Source organism: Melopsittacus undulatus, chromosome 29 (assembly GCF_012275295.1).
Source record: "Melopsittacus undulatus isolate bMelUnd1 chromosome 29, bMelUnd1.mat.Z, whole genome shotgun sequence".
Lineage (NCBI taxonomy): Eukaryota > Metazoa > Chordata > Aves > Psittaciformes > Psittaculidae > Melopsittacus > Melopsittacus undulatus.
In genome coordinates this window covers 74,420-89,280 of record NC_047555.1, presented here as the reverse complement: position 1 = coordinate 89,280, position 14,861 = coordinate 74,420, and the positions used below count along the sequence as shown (strand labels likewise).

General features: G+C 55.2%; 3 protein-coding genes across 3 annotated transcripts; all 3 read left to right on the top strand.

Moving 5' to 3' along the window:
• Positions 1-123: 123 nt before the first annotated feature.
• On the top strand, positions 124-2,026 carry LOC117437842 (vitamin K epoxide reductase complex subunit 1-like). The gene is made up of 3 exons (XM_034072482.1): positions 124-283; positions 1,095-1,204; positions 1,817-2,026. Exons 1-3 carry the CDS (start codon positions 132-134, stop codon positions 2,011-2,013), a joined length of 459 nt encoding a protein of 152 aa, XP_033928373.1. The 5' UTR covers positions 124-131; the 3' UTR covers positions 2,014-2,026.
• Positions 2,027-2,831: 805 nt separating this feature from the next.
• On the top strand, positions 2,832-10,643 carry LOC117437833 (3-methyl-2-oxobutanoate dehydrogenase [lipoamide] kinase, mitochondrial-like). The gene is made up of 9 exons (XM_034072474.1): positions 2,832-3,044; positions 3,656-3,820; positions 4,858-4,926; positions 6,016-6,126; positions 6,664-6,711; positions 7,754-7,873; positions 8,701-8,799; positions 9,572-9,645; positions 10,499-10,643. The coding sequence occupies exons 1-9, from the start codon at positions 2,832-2,834 to the stop codon at positions 10,641-10,643; spliced, it is 1,044 nt and encodes a 347-aa protein (XP_033928365.1).
• A 1,061-nt stretch (positions 10,644-11,704) lies between these two features.
• On the top strand, positions 11,705-14,520 carry LOC117437832 (ceramide synthase-like). The gene is made up of 3 exons (XM_034072473.1): positions 11,705-11,848; positions 13,012-13,282; positions 14,261-14,520. The coding sequence occupies exons 1-3, from the start codon at positions 11,726-11,728 to the stop codon at positions 14,518-14,520; spliced, it is 654 nt and encodes a 217-aa protein (XP_033928364.1). The 5' UTR covers positions 11,705-11,725.
• The last annotated feature ends 341 nt before the right edge of the window (positions 14,521-14,861 follow it).

Here is a 14,861-nt window from a genome sequence, read left to right as displayed (position 1 = left end):
GGCGAGGAGGAGGCTGCGTGCCGTGCGCGGTGACGTCACGCCGCCGGTGGGGAGGGGGTGCGTGCCGTGCGCGGTGACGTCACTCCGCCGGTCGGGAGGGTGCGTGCCGTGCGCGGTGACGTCACTGCGCCATGGCGGCGGCGCGCGCGGCGCTGTGCGTGGCCGGGGCCGCGCTGTCCCTGTACGCGCTGCACGTGGAGCGCGCGCATGCGCAGGACCCCTCGTACCGAGCGGCCTGCGACCTGCGGGAGGGCGTGTCCTGCAGTCACGTGTTCGGGTCGCGGTACGGGGCGCGGGAAAACCGGCGGAACGGCGGGAAAACCGCATAAGAATGGCGGGAAAACGTAGGGGGGGGGCGGGAAATGGGGGGAAATGGCGGGAAAATGAGGGGGATGGCGGGAAAATGGTGAGGAATGGCGGGAAAATGAGGGGGAGTGGCGGGAAATTAGGAGGGTTTCGGCGGGAAATTGGCAAGGAATGGCGGGAAAATGGGGAGGGATGGCAGGAAAATGAAGGGGGGTGGCGGGAAAATCGCGAGGAATGGCGGGAAATGGGAGATGATGGGAAAATGGAGTTGGGGGTGGCGGGAAAATTGAGAGAGACGGCGGGAAATAGGGGAGGTGGCGGGAAAATGGTGAAGAACGGCGGGAAAATGAAGTGGGGGTGGCGGGAAAATAGGGAGGAATGGCGGGAAATAGCGGGAATGGCGGGAAAATGGGGAGGGAAGGAGGGAAAATGGGGAGGGGTGGTGGGAAATAGGAGGGTGTTGGCGGGAAAATGGCAATGAATGGCGGGAAAATCGCGTTGAATGGCGGGAAATAGGGGAGAGATGGCGGGAAATGGGGGCGGGTTAAGGGAGGGGCTACGCGGGGGGGAGGGGAGGTGAGGAAAGGGGGCGGAGCTTGGAGGGGAGGAGCAGCCAATGGGAATGAGGAGCTTGATGGGTGCGGGGTTTGGAGGGTAAGGGGTGGACCAATGGGGATGAGGGGCGGGGCTTGAGAGGGGAGGGGCTTGAAGGGAGAGGAGCAGCCACTGGGAGAACAAGGGGGTGGGTTCAATTACCATATATGGTAATGAGGGGGCGTGTCCTGCAGGTGGGGGCGGGGCCTGGGGCTGGTGGAGCCTCTGCTGGGCAAGGACAGTGTCATCAACCTGCCCAATGGGGCCTTGGGGCTCCTGTTCTATGGCCTGCAAGGGATTCTGGGTAAGGACATGGCGGCAATGGGACCCATTGGGGGCAATGGGGTCTCCCCTTGCCTCCCATTGGCCCCCATTGTCTCCCCTCCTCCCTCTCCCATTGGCTCCCATCCTCACCCCTCGTCTCCCATTGGCTCCTGTTGCCTCCTGTCTCCTCCCATTGACTCCCTCTATGTCCCTTCCTCTCCCATTGGTTCCCCTCCTCTATCTCCCCTCCCATTGGCTCCCATCCCCTCCCCTGCTCTCCCATTGGCTCCCATTATCCCCCCTGCTCTCCCATTGGCTCCCATTGTCCCCCCTGCTCTCCCATTGGCTCCCATTGTCCCCCCTGCTCTCCCATTGGCTCCCATTGTCCCCCCCCTGCTCTCCCATTGGCTCCCCTCCCCTCCCTGCTCTCCCATTGGCTCCCATCCCCTCCCTGCTCTCCCATTGGCTCCCATTGTCCCCCCCCTGCTCTCCCATTGGCTCCCATCCCCTCCCTGCTCTCCCATTGGCTCCCATTGGCTCCCATCGGTTCCCATTGGCTCCCATCCCCTCCCTGCTCTCCCATTGGCTCCCATCCCCTCCCTGCTCTCCCATTGGCTCCCATCCTCTATCTCCTCTCCCATTGGCTCCTCAGGTCCCATCCGCGGCCGCGCGGCCTCAGTTCTGCTCTTGGCCTCATCAGTGGCCTCAGCTCTGGCCTCGCTCTGGCTGGCGGCCATCTTGGCCTTCGTCCTCCATGACCTTTGCCTCGTGTGTCTGACCTCCTATGGGGTCAACCTGCTGCTGCTGAGGCTGAACCTGCGGCGATGGAGGAGACCCAAAACTGACTGAATTCAACCCAAAATGGGGTCCCTATGGTCTCTATGGGGTCTCTATGGGGCTCTATGGGGCTCTATGGGTCTCTATGGGTCCCTATGGCCTGAGCTCCTATGGGGTCAACCTGCTGCTGCTGAGGCTGAACCTGCGGCGATGGCGGAAACGGACCAAAACTGACTGAATTCAACCCAAAATGGGGTCTCTATGGGGCTCTATGGGTCTCTATGGGGTCTCTATGGGGCTCTATGGGGTCTCTATGGGGTCTCTATGGGGGTCTATGGGGTCTCTATAGGTCTCTATGGGGTCTCTATGGGGTCTCTATGGGTCTCTATGGGGCCCTATGGGATCTCTATGGGTCTCTATGGGGCTCTATGGGGTCTCTATGGGGCTCTATGGGGCTCTATGGGGTCTCTATGGGGTCTCTATGGGTCTCTATGGTCTGAGCTCCTATGGGGTCAACCTGCTCGTGCTGAGGCTCAACCTGCGGCGATGGCGGAAACGGACCAAAACAGCCTGAATTCAACCCAAAATGGGGTCCCTATGGGTTTCTATGGGGTCTCTATGGGTCTGTACATGGCTATATGGGGTCAATACATGGCTATACATTGTCTCTATGGGTCAATATATGGCTATAGAGAGCAGGGTCCCTTTAAGAGAGCCCCAAGAGGGCATCGGTCCCAGTATGGTGGATTATGGGCATCCAATATGGCGGCCCCCTTCGAGGCTTCCAATATGGCGACCGCCATGTTGGCATCTGATATGGCAGCCCTGGGGGAATCCAATATGGCGGCGGCCACGTTGGCATCCAATATGGCAGCCTAGAGCTAGCCAATATGGCGCCGCCCTCGTGTACGTCCAAGATGGCGGCCGCGTCGGTCACGGTCAATATGGCGGCGTCCGCCGTTACGTCCAACATGGCGGCGTCCATGCCCTCACCCAATATGGCGGCGCCCTTGTGCGCACCCAAGATGGCGGCGGCCCCGCCCTGGGCTGTTCCATTGGGAGCCGGGGGGGGGGTCAAGGGGCGGAGCTTGGGGCAGCTTCCGGTGAGCGGGGTCGGACCCGTGCGGGTCTATGGGGGCAATGGGGTCTATGGGGTCTCTATAGGGGTCTATGGGGTCCATAGGGGTCTATGGGTCTCTATGGGGGTCTATGGGGGGGCTATGGGGTCCATAGGGGTCTATGGGGCAGTATGGGTCTCTATGGGGATCTATGGGTCTCTATGGGGATCTATGGGTCTCTATGGGGATCTATGGGTCTCTATGGGGGTCTATGGGTCTCTATGGGGATATGTGGGGCTCTATGGGGCCCTATGGGGGGGCTATGGTGTCCATAGGGGTCTATGGGGCGCTATAGGAGGGCTCTGGGCCTCCATAGGGGCTGGTTCACATCTTCCTATTGGGAGGGGGGTGTCACCCTATGCTCTGCTGTAGGGGTCATGGGGGGGGTATGGGGTCTCAATGGGTCTTTATGTGTGTCTATGGGGTCTCTATAGGTCTCTATGTGTCTCTATGTGTCTCTATGTGTCTCTATGGGTCTCTATGTGTCTCTATGTGTCTCTATGTGTCTCTATGTGTCTCTATGGGTTTCTATGGGGTCTCTATATGTCTCTATGATCTCTATAGGTCTCTATACGTCTCTATGGTCTCCCCCCCAGGCGATGCTGTTCCGGGTCACGGGGGGGTTACGGGGGAGGCTGTTCCCCCTCCCCCCCCCCGCTCGCTCTTCCGCTGACCTCCCCCCCCCTGACCTCGCCCGCGAGCGCTCCAAGCACGTGACCGCCTTCTACCTGCAGCCGGCCATTGACAGCGCGGCCGAGAGGGTGGGGGAGGGGCGGGGGGCGGGGCCATAGGGGGCGGGGCCATAGGGGTCTATGGGGCTGATCTATAGGGGTCTATGGGGCAGATGCATAGGGATCTATGGGAGTGATCCATAGAGGTCTATGGGGCAGAGCCATAGGGAGCTATGGGGCTGATCTATAGGGGTCTATGGGGCTGATCCATAGGGGTCTATGGGAGTGATCCATAGAGGTCTATGGGGCAGAGCCATAGGGAGCTATGGGGCTGATCTATAGGGGTCTATGGGGCTGATCCATAGGGGTCTATGGGGCACATCCATAAGTGTGGGGCGGACCCATAAGTGTGGGGCGGACACATAGGGGTCTATGGGGCAGATCCATAGGGGTCTATGGGGTGGACCCATAAGTGTGGGGCAGAATTATAGGGATCTATGGGGCAGACCCATAGGGTCTATGGGGAGGACCCATAGGGGTCTATGGGACGGACCCTAAGTGTGGGGCAGAACCATAGGGTCTATGGGGCGGACCCACATGTGTGGGGCGGACCCATAGGGTTCTATGGGGGAGACCCATAAGTGTGGGGCAGAGCCATAAGTGTGGGGCAGACCCATAGGGGTCTATGGGGCAACCCCATAAGTGTGGGGCAGACCCATAGGGGTCTATGGGGCACATCCATAGGGATCTATAGGGGTGATCTCCACCATCTATGGGGCAGCTCCATAACTGTGGGGCAGACCCATAGGGTTGTATGGAGCAGATGCATAAGTGGGGTGTAGATCCATAGGGATCTATAGGGGTGATCTCCACCATCTATGGGGCAGGCTCCTATGTGTGGGGCAGATCCATAGGGGTCTATGGGGCAGCCCCATAAGTGTGGGTCAGATCCATAGGGAGCTATAGGGGTGAATCCCCCAGACTCATCTATGGGGCAGATGCATAAGTGGGGGACAGCTTAATAGGGATCTATAGGGGTGATCACCATCTATGGGGCAGCCCCATAAGTGTGGGGCAGCCCCATAGGGCTCTATAGGGCTGACCCCCCCTTTGTGCCCCCCATGCAGCCCTTGGTGCGCCTGACCCCAACCACGATGCTGTACTCGGGGCGCTCGCAGGATGGGAGCCACATCATGGTATGGGGCTGGCTATGGGGCTCCCTATGGGGCACACTATGGGGCACGCTATGGGGCTCTCTATGGGGCTCTCTATGGGGCTTGCTATGGGGCACACTATGGGGCTCCCTATGGGGCTCCCTATGGGGTTCCCTATGGGGCTCGCTATGGGGCACACTATGGGGCTCGCTATGGGGCTTGCTATGGGGTCCCTTGTGGTTGGGGGGTCCTTGGATCTCCATCCCATTCCCATCCCCATTATCCCAGTGTTATCCCAGTGTTATCCCAGTGTTATCCCAGTGTTATCCCAGTGTTATCCCAGTGTTCCCAGTATAACCAGTATAACCAGTATAACCAGTATAACCAGTATGTCCCATTGCAGCAGAGCGCCCGGTACCTGCAGCAGGAGCTCCCTGTCCGCATTGCCCATAGGATCCCAGTGTGATCCCAGTGTTATCCCAGTGTTATCCCAGTGTTATCCCAGTGTTATCCCAGTGTTATCCCAGTGTTATCCCAGTGCTCCCAGTATAACCAGTATAACCAGTATAACCAGTATGTCCCATTGCAGCAGAGCGCCTGGTACGTGCAGCAGGAGCTCCCTGTCCGCATTGCCCATAGGATCCCAGTGTTATCCCAGTGTTATCCCAGTGCTCCCAGTATAACCAGTATAACCAGTATAACCAGTATAACCAGTATGTCCCATTGCAGCAGAGCGCCCGGTACCTGCAGCAGGAGCTCCCTGTCCGCATTGCCCATAGGATCCCAGTGTTATCCCAGTGTTATCCCAGTGTTATCCCAGTGTTATCCCAGTGTTCCCAGTATAACCAGTATAACCAGTATAACCAGTATAACCAGTATGTCCCATTGCAGCAGAGCGCCCGGTACCTGCAGCAGGAGCTCCCTGTCCGCATTGCCCATAGGATCCCAGTGTTATCCCAGTGTTATCCCAGTGTTATCCCAGTGTTATCCCAGTGTTATCCCAGTGTTATCCCAGTGCTCCCAGTGTTATCCCAGTGTTCCCAGTATAACCAGTATAACCAGTATAACCAGTATAACCAGTATAACCAGTCTAACCAGTATAACCAGTATAACCAGTATGTCCCATTGCAGCAGAGCGCCCGGTACCTGCAGCAGGAGCTCCCTGTCCGCATTGCCCATAGGATCAGAGGCTTCCGGAGCCTTCCCTTCATCATCGGCTGTAACCCGACTATACTGCATGTGGTGAGACTGGGGATACTGGGAGCACTGGGAGCACTGGGAACACTGGGATAACACTGGGAACACTGGGATAACACTGGGATAATGGGGATGGGATAATGGGGATGGGAATGGGATACAGGGAATATGAGATATCCCATATAGAGAAAGGGTTACATGGGATTGGGATATGGGGAATGGGAATGGGCATAGGATATAGAGTATGGGGTATTATGGGATGCTGTGGGTTATGGGATGCTATGGGATATTATGGGGTCCTTTGGGTTATTATGGGATGCTGTGGTTATTATGGGTTATTATGGGATGCTGTGGTTATTATGGGATGCTATTGGGTATTATGGGATGCTATGGGTTATTATGGGATGCTGTGGGTTATTATGGGTTATTATGGGATGCTGTGGTTATTATGGGTTATTATGGGATGCTATGGGTTATTATGGGATGCTATTGGGTATTATGGGATGCTATGAGTTATTATGGGTTATTATGGGGTGCTGTGGGTTATTATGGGTTATTATGGGCTGTGCTCCTCACCCCCAGCATGAACTCTACATTCGAGCCTTCCAGATGCTGAGTGACTTCCCCCCGGTGAGAGCAACCCCATTACCTGTATCCCTATGGCCTATATCCCTATAGCCCATGTTCCCTATAGCCCATATCCCTATAGCCCATATCCCCTATAGCCCATATCCCTATAGCCCATATCCCCTATAGCCCATTCCCTATAGCCCATATCCCCTATAGCCCATATCCTCTATAGCCCATTCCCTATAGCCCATATCCCCTATAGCCCATATCCCCTATAGCCCATTCCCTATAGCCCATATCCCCTATAGCCCATATCCCCTATAGCCCATGTCCCCTATAGCCCATATCCCCTATAGCCTATATCCCCTATAGCCCATATCCCCTATAGCCCATTCCCTATAGCTCATATCCCCTATAGCCCATATTTCCTATAGCCCATATCCCCTATAGCCCATTCCCTATAGCTCATATCCCCTATAGCCCATATCCCCTATAGCCCATTCCGTATAACCCATATCCCCTATAGCCCATATCCCCTATAGCCCATATCCCCTATAGCCCATATCCCATATAGCCCATATCCCCTATAGCCCATATCCCCTATAGCCCATACCCCCTATAGCCCATTCCCTATAGCCCATGTTCCCTATAGCCCATGTCCCCTATAGCCCTTTCCCTATAGCCCATACCCCCTATAGCCCATATCCCCTATAGCCCATATCCCCTATAGCCCATTCCCTATAGCCCATATCCCCTATAACCCATATCCCCTATAGCCCATATCCCCTATAGCCCATTCCCTATAGCCCATATCCCCTATAGCCCATTCCCTATAGCCCATTCCCTGTCTCCCATTAGTCCTCCATCCCGTTATCCCATTATCCCATTACCTATGTATCCCATTATCCCTGTATCCCATTACCCCATTATCCCTATATCCCATTACCCCATTATCCCTATATCCCATTACCCCATTATCCCTATATCCTATTACCCCATTATCCCTATATCCCATTATCCCATTACCCTATATCCCTATATCCCATTATCCCCCAGTTCTGCCCCAGTTATCCCATAGTCACCCTATTGTTCCCATTACCAGATCCAGTCTCCCAGTGACGAGTGCAGGTTCTGTTCCCTCCTGCGGCAGCTGCTGGAGGATCACAAGGATGTGGTCACACTGCTGGCCGAGGGGCTCAGGGAGTGCCGCAGACACATACAGGTTCCTAGAGCATCCTATAGCGTCCCTATGGATCCTATAGCAATCCTATAGATCCTATAGCAACCCTATAGATCCTATAGCGTCCTATAGCATCCCTATAGATCCTATAGCAACCCTATAGCAACCCTATGGAACCTATGGCATCTCTATAGTATCCCTATAGCATCCTCATAGCATCCCTAGAGCATCCCTATGGGCCCTAGAGCATCCTCATAGCATCCCTATAGCATCCCTACTGACCCTATAGCATCCCCATGGACCCTATAGCATCTCCATGGGCACTAGAGCATCCCTATGGGCCCTAGAGCATCCCTGTAGCATCCCTATGGATCCTATAGCATCCCTAGAGCATCCCTATGGGACCTAGAGCATCCTATGGGTCTAGAGCATCCCTATGGGCCCTATAGCATCCCTATGGATCCTACAGCATCCCTATGGGCCCTAGAGCATCCCTAGAGCATCCCTATGGGCCCTAGAGCATCCCTATGGGACCTAGAGCATCCTATGGGTCTAGAGCATCCCTATGGGCCCTATAGCATCCCTATGGGCCTATACCATCCCTATGGACCCTATAGCACCCATATAACCCCTATAGGACCCCTATAGACACCCAGACCCCTATAGCCCCTATAGCACCCCCTATAGACACCCTAGACCCCTATAGGACCCCTATAGACCCCCAGCCCCCTATAGGAGCCCTATAGACCCCCAGCCCCCTATAGGACCCCTATAGACCCCCAGCCCCCTATAGGAGCCCTATAGACCCCCAGCCCCCTATAGGAGCCCTATAGACCCCCAGCCCCCTATATCCCCTATATTCCCTATAGGATGAGCACCTCATCCGCCTGTTCCTGGATGAGACCCTCACATCCCGCTTGGGAATGCGGATGCTGGCAGCACATCACCTGGCTCTGCATGAGGATAAGGTAAGGGATGGGTCCTATAGGGCCCTATAGGGCCTATAGGGTCCTATGGGTGCCATAGGGCTGTATGGGTGCTATAGGGCTGTATGGGTGCTATAGGGCTCTATGAGTGCTATAGAGTCCTATGGGTGCTATAGAGCCTTATGGGTGCTATAGGGCTCTGTGGGTGCTATAGAGCCCTATTGGTGCTATAGGGCTCTATGAGTGCGATACAGCCCTATGGGTGCTATAGGGCCCTATGAGTGCTATAGAGTCATATGGGTGCTATAGAGTCCTATGGGTGCTATAGGGCTCTATGAGTGCTATGGGGCCCTAGGGGTGCTATAGGGCTCTAAGGGTGCTATAGAGCATATGGGTGCTATAGAGTCCTATGGGTGCTATAGGGCTCTATGGGTGCTATAGAGCCCTATGGATGCTATATGGCACTAGAGGGCCCTAGAGTGCACATAGGGCTCTATAGCACCCATAGGGCTCTATAGCACCTATAGGGCTCAATAGCACTCATAGAGCCCTATAGCACCCATAGAGCTCCATAGCACCCATAGAGCCCTATAGCTCTTTGGTCCTAGGGCCCTATAGCACCCATAGGGCTCTATAGCACCCATAGAGCCCTATAGCACCCATAGAGCCCTATAGCACCCATAGGGTTCTATAGCACCCATAGAGCCCTATAGCACCCATAGGGCCCTATAGCACCCATAGGGCTCTATAGCACCCATAGAGCCCTATAGCACCCATAGGGCCCTATAGGGTGCTCATAGGGTGCCCCCCACAGCCAGACTTCGTGGGCATCATCTGCACTCGCCTCTCACCCAAGAAGCTCATTGAGAAGTGGGTCGACTTCGCACGGTGAGAGCCTATGGGGCCTATAGGGGGTATATGGGGTCCTATAGGTATCCTATAGGGGGTATATGGGGTCCTATAGGGGGTATATAGGGTCCTATATGGGTCCTATAGGGGGTATGGAGGGGCTTATAGGGGGTCCTATAGGGGCTATAGGGAATCCCTATGTGCTTAGAGAGCCTATAAGGCTATGGACACCATAGGGGGCTCCATAGGGGGCTCTATAGGGAACTCCATAGGGGTCTCCATAGGGGTCTCTATAGGGGGCTCTATAGGGAACTCCATAGGCGTCTCTATAGGGGCTCCATAGGGGGGCTCCATAGGGGGCTCCATAGGGGGGCTCCATAGGGGGCTCCATAGGGGGGCTCCATAGGGGTCTCCATAGGGACTCCATAGGGGTCTCCATGGGGTCTCCATAGGGGTCTCCATAGGGGTCTCTATAGGGTCTCCATAGGGGGGCTCCATAGGGGGCTCCAAAGGGGCTCCATAGGGGTCTCCATAGGGACTCCATAGGGGTCTCCATAGGGGTCTCTATAGGGGTCTCCATAGGGGTCTCCATAGGGGTCCCCATAGGGGCTCCAAATGGGTCTCTATAGGGGTCCCCATAGGGGTCTCCATAGGGTGAGCTATAGGGGATGTCCTACAGGGGCTCCATAGGGGTCTCAATAGGGTCTCTATAGGGATCCCCATAGGGGCTCCATAGGGCTCCCCATAGGAGCTCCATAGTGGTCTCTATAGGGGTCCCCATAGGGTTCCCCATAGTGTGCCCTATAGGGGATGCCCTATAGGGGCTCCATAGGGTTCCCCATAGGCTCCCCATAGGCTGCCCTATAGGGTCCCCATACGCTCCGTGCCATAGGCGCCTGTGCGAGCACCGCTATGGGAACGCCCCCCGCGTGCGCATCAATGGTCACGTGGCCGCAAGGTTCCCATATATCCCCCTGCCCCTGGACTATGTCCTGCCCGAGCTGCTCAAGAACGCTATGAGGTGGAGATGGGGCTGATATGGGGCAGATATGGGGTGGATATGGGGGGATATGGGGGGATATGGGGGTGTATGGGGGGATATGGGGGGTCTATGGGGGGATATGGGGGGATATGGGGCGCTATGGGGTGGCTATGGGGCAGATATGGGGTCTATGGGGGGCTATGGGGGGGATATGGGGGGATATGGGGCAGCTATGGGGCGGCTATGGGCAGGATATGGGCAGGATATGGGGATCTATGGGGGGATATGGGGGTGTATGGGGGAGATATGGGGGGATATGGGGGGGATATGGGGGGATATGGGGGGGATATGGGGTGGGTATGGGGGGGATATGGGGGGATATGGGGGGATATGGGGGGGATATGGGGAGCTATGGGGTCTAAGGGGGGCTATAGGGGTTTTATGGGGGGCTATGGGGCAGCTATGGGGGGCTATGGGTCTCTATGGGTCTCTATGTGTCTCTATGTGTCTCTATGGGTCTCTATGGGTCTCTATGGGTCTCTATGTGTCTCTATGTGTCTCTATGTGTCTCTATGGGTCTCTATGGGTCTCTATGTGTCTCTATGTGTCTCTATGGGTCTCTATGTGTCTCTATGGGTCTCTATGGGTCTCTATGGGTCTCTATGTGTCTCTATGTGTCTCTATGGGTCTCTATGGGTCTCTATGGGTCTCTATGGGTCTCTATGTGTCTCTATGGTCTCTATGTGTCTCTATGTGTCTCTATGTGTCTCTATGTGTCTCTATGGTCTCTATGTGTCTCTATGTGTCTCTATGTGTCTCTATGTGTCTCTATGTGTCTCTATGTGTCCCTATGTGTCCCTATGGGTCTCTATGTGTCTCTATGTGTCTCTATGTGTCTCTATGGGTCTCTATGTGTCTCTATGGGTCTCTATGGGTCTCTATGGGGTCTCTATGTGTCTCTATGTGTCTCTATGGGTCTCTATGTGTCTCTATGTGTCTCTATGGTCTCTATGTGTCTCTATGGGTCTCTATGTGTCTCTATGGTCTCTATGTGTCTCTATGGGTCTCTATGGTCTCTATGTGTCTCTATGTGTCTCTATGGTCTCTATGTGTCTCTATGGGTCTCTATGTGTCTCTATGGGTCTCTATGGGTCTGCCCCACAGCTCTGGCGTCAGGGTAAAGGGGATTTCTTCCTGGGCTGTTTGCTGCTGGCAGAGCTGAGCACTCCCTGTGTGTGCCTGAGCAAGGTGCTCATCCTGGTGAGTGACAACAGCACCTCTATGGGGTCCCTATGGGGTCTCTATGGGCTCTATGGGTCTCTATGGGTCTCTATGGGTCTCTATGGGGTCTCTATGGGTCTCTATGGGGTCTCTGTGGGGTCTCTATGGGTCTCTATGGGGTTTCTATGATCTCTCTATGACTCTCTCTATGGTCTCTCTATGGGGTCTCTATGGTCTGTCTATGGTCTCTATGGTTTCTCTATGCTCTCTCTATCCCCTCTATAACCCTCTCTATGCTCTCTCTATGGTCTCTGTATGTCCTCTCTATCGTCTCTATGATCTCTCTATCCCATCCATGACCCTCTCTATCCCGTCTATACCCTCTCTATGGTGTCTGTATGGTCTTTATGGTCAACCTCTCTATGGTGTCTCTATGGTCTGTATCCTTTCTATGTTGTCTCTATACCCTCTCTATGGTGTCTCTATCGTCTCTCTATGGTGTCTCCATGTTGTCTCTGTTATCTCTATACCTTTTCTATGTTGTCTCTATGATATCTCTATATGGTTACTCTCCGCTCACTCTCTCTATGGTCTCTATGTTGTCTCTATGATATCTCTCTATGTCCTCTCTATGGTTACTCTCTGGTCTCACCCTCTCTATGCTCTCTCTATGTTATCTCTATGCTCTCTCTATGGTATCTCTCTATGGTATGTCTGTGGTCTCACCCTCTCTATGGTCTCTCTATGTTGTCTCTATGTTGTCTCTATGGTCTCTATGTTGTCTTTATGATATCTCTCTATGGTCACTCTCTGGTCTCACCCTCTCTATGGTCTGTCTATGGTCTCTCTATGTTGTCTCTATGGTCTCTCTATGGTGTTTCTATGGTCTCTCTATGCTCTCTCTATGGTATGTCTATGGTCTCTCTCTATGGTCTCCCTCATGTCTCTATGGTCTCTCTATGGTCTCTCTATGGTCTCCCTCACGTCTCTATGGTCTCTCTATGGTCTCTCTATGGTCTCCCTCATGTCTCTATGGTCTCTCTCATGTCTCTATGGTCTCTCTATGGTCTCCCTCACGTCTCTATGGTCTCTCTATGGTCTCACCCTCTCTATGTTGTCTCTATGATGTCTCTATGGTCTCTATGCTCTCTCTATGGTATCTCTATGTTCTCCCTCACGTCTCTATGGTCTCTATGTTACAGCTAGGCCGCCAGCACACTGCCCTCCACCGCCTCAACGGCCTCACCCTCCTCATCACCTTCCTCCTGTGCCGGGTCCTCCTCTTCCCCTACCTATACTACACCTATGGACGCCATAGGGGCCTGCCCCTCCTCCGCGTGCCCGCCGCCCTGCCCCCCGCCACCAACATGGCCGCCGCCGCCCTCCTGGCCCCACAGCTCTACTGGTTCGGCCTCATCTGCAGGGGGGCTTGGAGGATGATGGGGGCGAGGACACACACGGAGCGAGGGGGGGGTATAGGGGGGGCTATAGGGGGACCTATAGGGGGGGCTATAGAAGGGTCTATAGGGAGACCCATAGAGGGACCTATGGAGGGGGCTATAGAGGGAGCTATAGAGGGGGCTATAGAGGGACCTATAGGGAGACCCATAGAGGGACCTATAGGGGGAGACACCACCACACCAACAGGGGGCGCTATTGAGGGACCCATAGAGGGTCCTATAGAGGGACCTATAGAGGGAGATACCACCAGGCCAATAGGGGGAGCCCTAAAGGGAGAGATAGAGGGACCCATAGAGGGACATATAGAGGGGGCTATTGAGGGGGCTATACATGGACCTATAGAAGGGCCTATAGAGAGACCCATAGAGGGACCTATGGAGGGAGCTATAGAAGGACCTATAGAGGGAGATACCACCACAACGACAGGGGGCGCTATTGAGGGACATATAGAGGGCCCTATAGAAGAGTCTATAGAGGGGGCTATAGAGAGACCCATAGAGGGGGCTATAAGAGGGCCTATAGAGGGAGACACCACCAGGCCAACAGGGGGTGCTGTGAGGGGAGCTATAGGGAGACCCATAGAGGGACCTATGGAGGGGGCTATACATGGACCTATAGAAGGGCCTATAGAGGGACCCATAGAGGGGCTTACAGAGGGACCCATAGAGGGACCTATGGAGGGGGCTATAGAGGGACCCATAGAGGGTCCTATAGGGGGGCCTATAGAGGGAGACACCACCGAGCCTGCAGTGGGCGCTATGCAGGGAGAGATAGAAGGGCCTATAGATGGACCTATAGAGGGAGCTATACAGGGACCTATAGAGGGAGACACCACCAGGCCCACAGGGGGCGCTACTAAGGGACCCATTGATAGCCCCATAGCAAGGCCCATTGAGAGCCCCATAGAGGGATCCATAGGGAGCCCCATTGACAGCCCTAGAGTGGGACCCATAGAGAGCCCCATAGGGAGACCCACATTGGGACCCATAGAAAGCCCCATAACGAGGCCCATAGAGAGCCCCAAAGTGGGGCCCATAGAGAGCCCTATAATGGGCCCCATTGAGAGCCCCAAAGTGGGGCCCATAGAGACCCCTATAATGGGCCCCATTGAGAGCCCCAAAGTGGGACCCATTGAGAGCCCCATAACGAGGCCCATAGAGAGCCCTATAATGGGCCCCATTGAGAGCCCCATAGGGAGCCCCATAGTGGGACCCATAGAGAGCCCCAGCCCGCAGCGCCACCCCCCCTGAGCCCCACAGCACAACCCAAGGGCAGACACGCATAGACCCATAGGCAGCCCCATAGAGAGCCCTAGAGCGGGCCCCATAGCGAGCCCCATAGCGAGCACAGGGGCTTAGCGACAGCCTCCCCCCCTCCTGCCGAGCCCCATAAGCAGCCCCATACAGAGCCCTATAGCGAGCCCCATAGCAAGCACCGGGCCCTAGAGCCACCCACTGTGAGCCCCATTGCCTGCCCCATAGCCAGCCCCATAGCCTGCCCCATAGCCAGCCCCATAGCCTGCCCCATAGCCTGCCCCATAACCTGCCCCATAGGGAGCACCAGAGCCTAGCGACACCCCCCATTAAGCCCC

Excerpts from the sequence above, each read along its gene's own strand:
- LOC117437842 (XM_034072482.1), top strand. The coding sequence starts at position 132 with ATGGCGGCGGCGCGCGCGGCGCTGTGCGTGGCCGGGGCCGCGCTGTCC. Across the intron at positions 284-1,094 it reads AGTCACGTGTTCGGGTCGCG|GTGGGGGCGGGGCCTGGGGC; the intron begins GTACGGGGCGCG and ends CGTGTCCTGCAG. Across the intron at positions 1,205-1,816 it reads TGGCCTGCAAGGGATTCTGG|GTCCCATCCGCGGCCGCGCG; the intron begins GTAAGGACATGG and ends TTGGCTCCTCAG.
- LOC117437833 (XM_034072474.1), top strand. The coding sequence starts at position 2,832 with ATGGCGCCGCCCTCGTGTACGTCCAAGATGGCGGCCGCGTCGGTCACG. Across the intron at positions 3,045-3,655 it reads GGAGCTTGGGGCAGCTTCCG|GCGATGCTGTTCCGGGTCAC; the intron begins GTGAGCGGGGTC and ends TCTCCCCCCCAG. Across the intron at positions 3,821-4,857 it reads TTGACAGCGCGGCCGAGAGG|CCCTTGGTGCGCCTGACCCC; the intron begins GTGGGGGAGGGG and ends CCCCCCATGCAG.
- LOC117437832 (XM_034072473.1), top strand. The coding sequence starts at position 11,726 with ATGGGTCTCTATGGGTCTGCCCCACAGCTCTGGCGTCAGGGTAAAGGG. Across the intron at positions 11,849-13,011 it reads TGAGCAAGGTGCTCATCCTG|CTAGGCCGCCAGCACACTGC; the intron begins GTGAGTGACAAC and ends TCTATGTTACAG. Across the intron at positions 13,283-14,260 it reads ACACACGGAGCGAGGGGGGG|AAAGCCCCATAACGAGGCCC; the intron begins GTATAGGGGGGG and ends TGGGACCCATAG.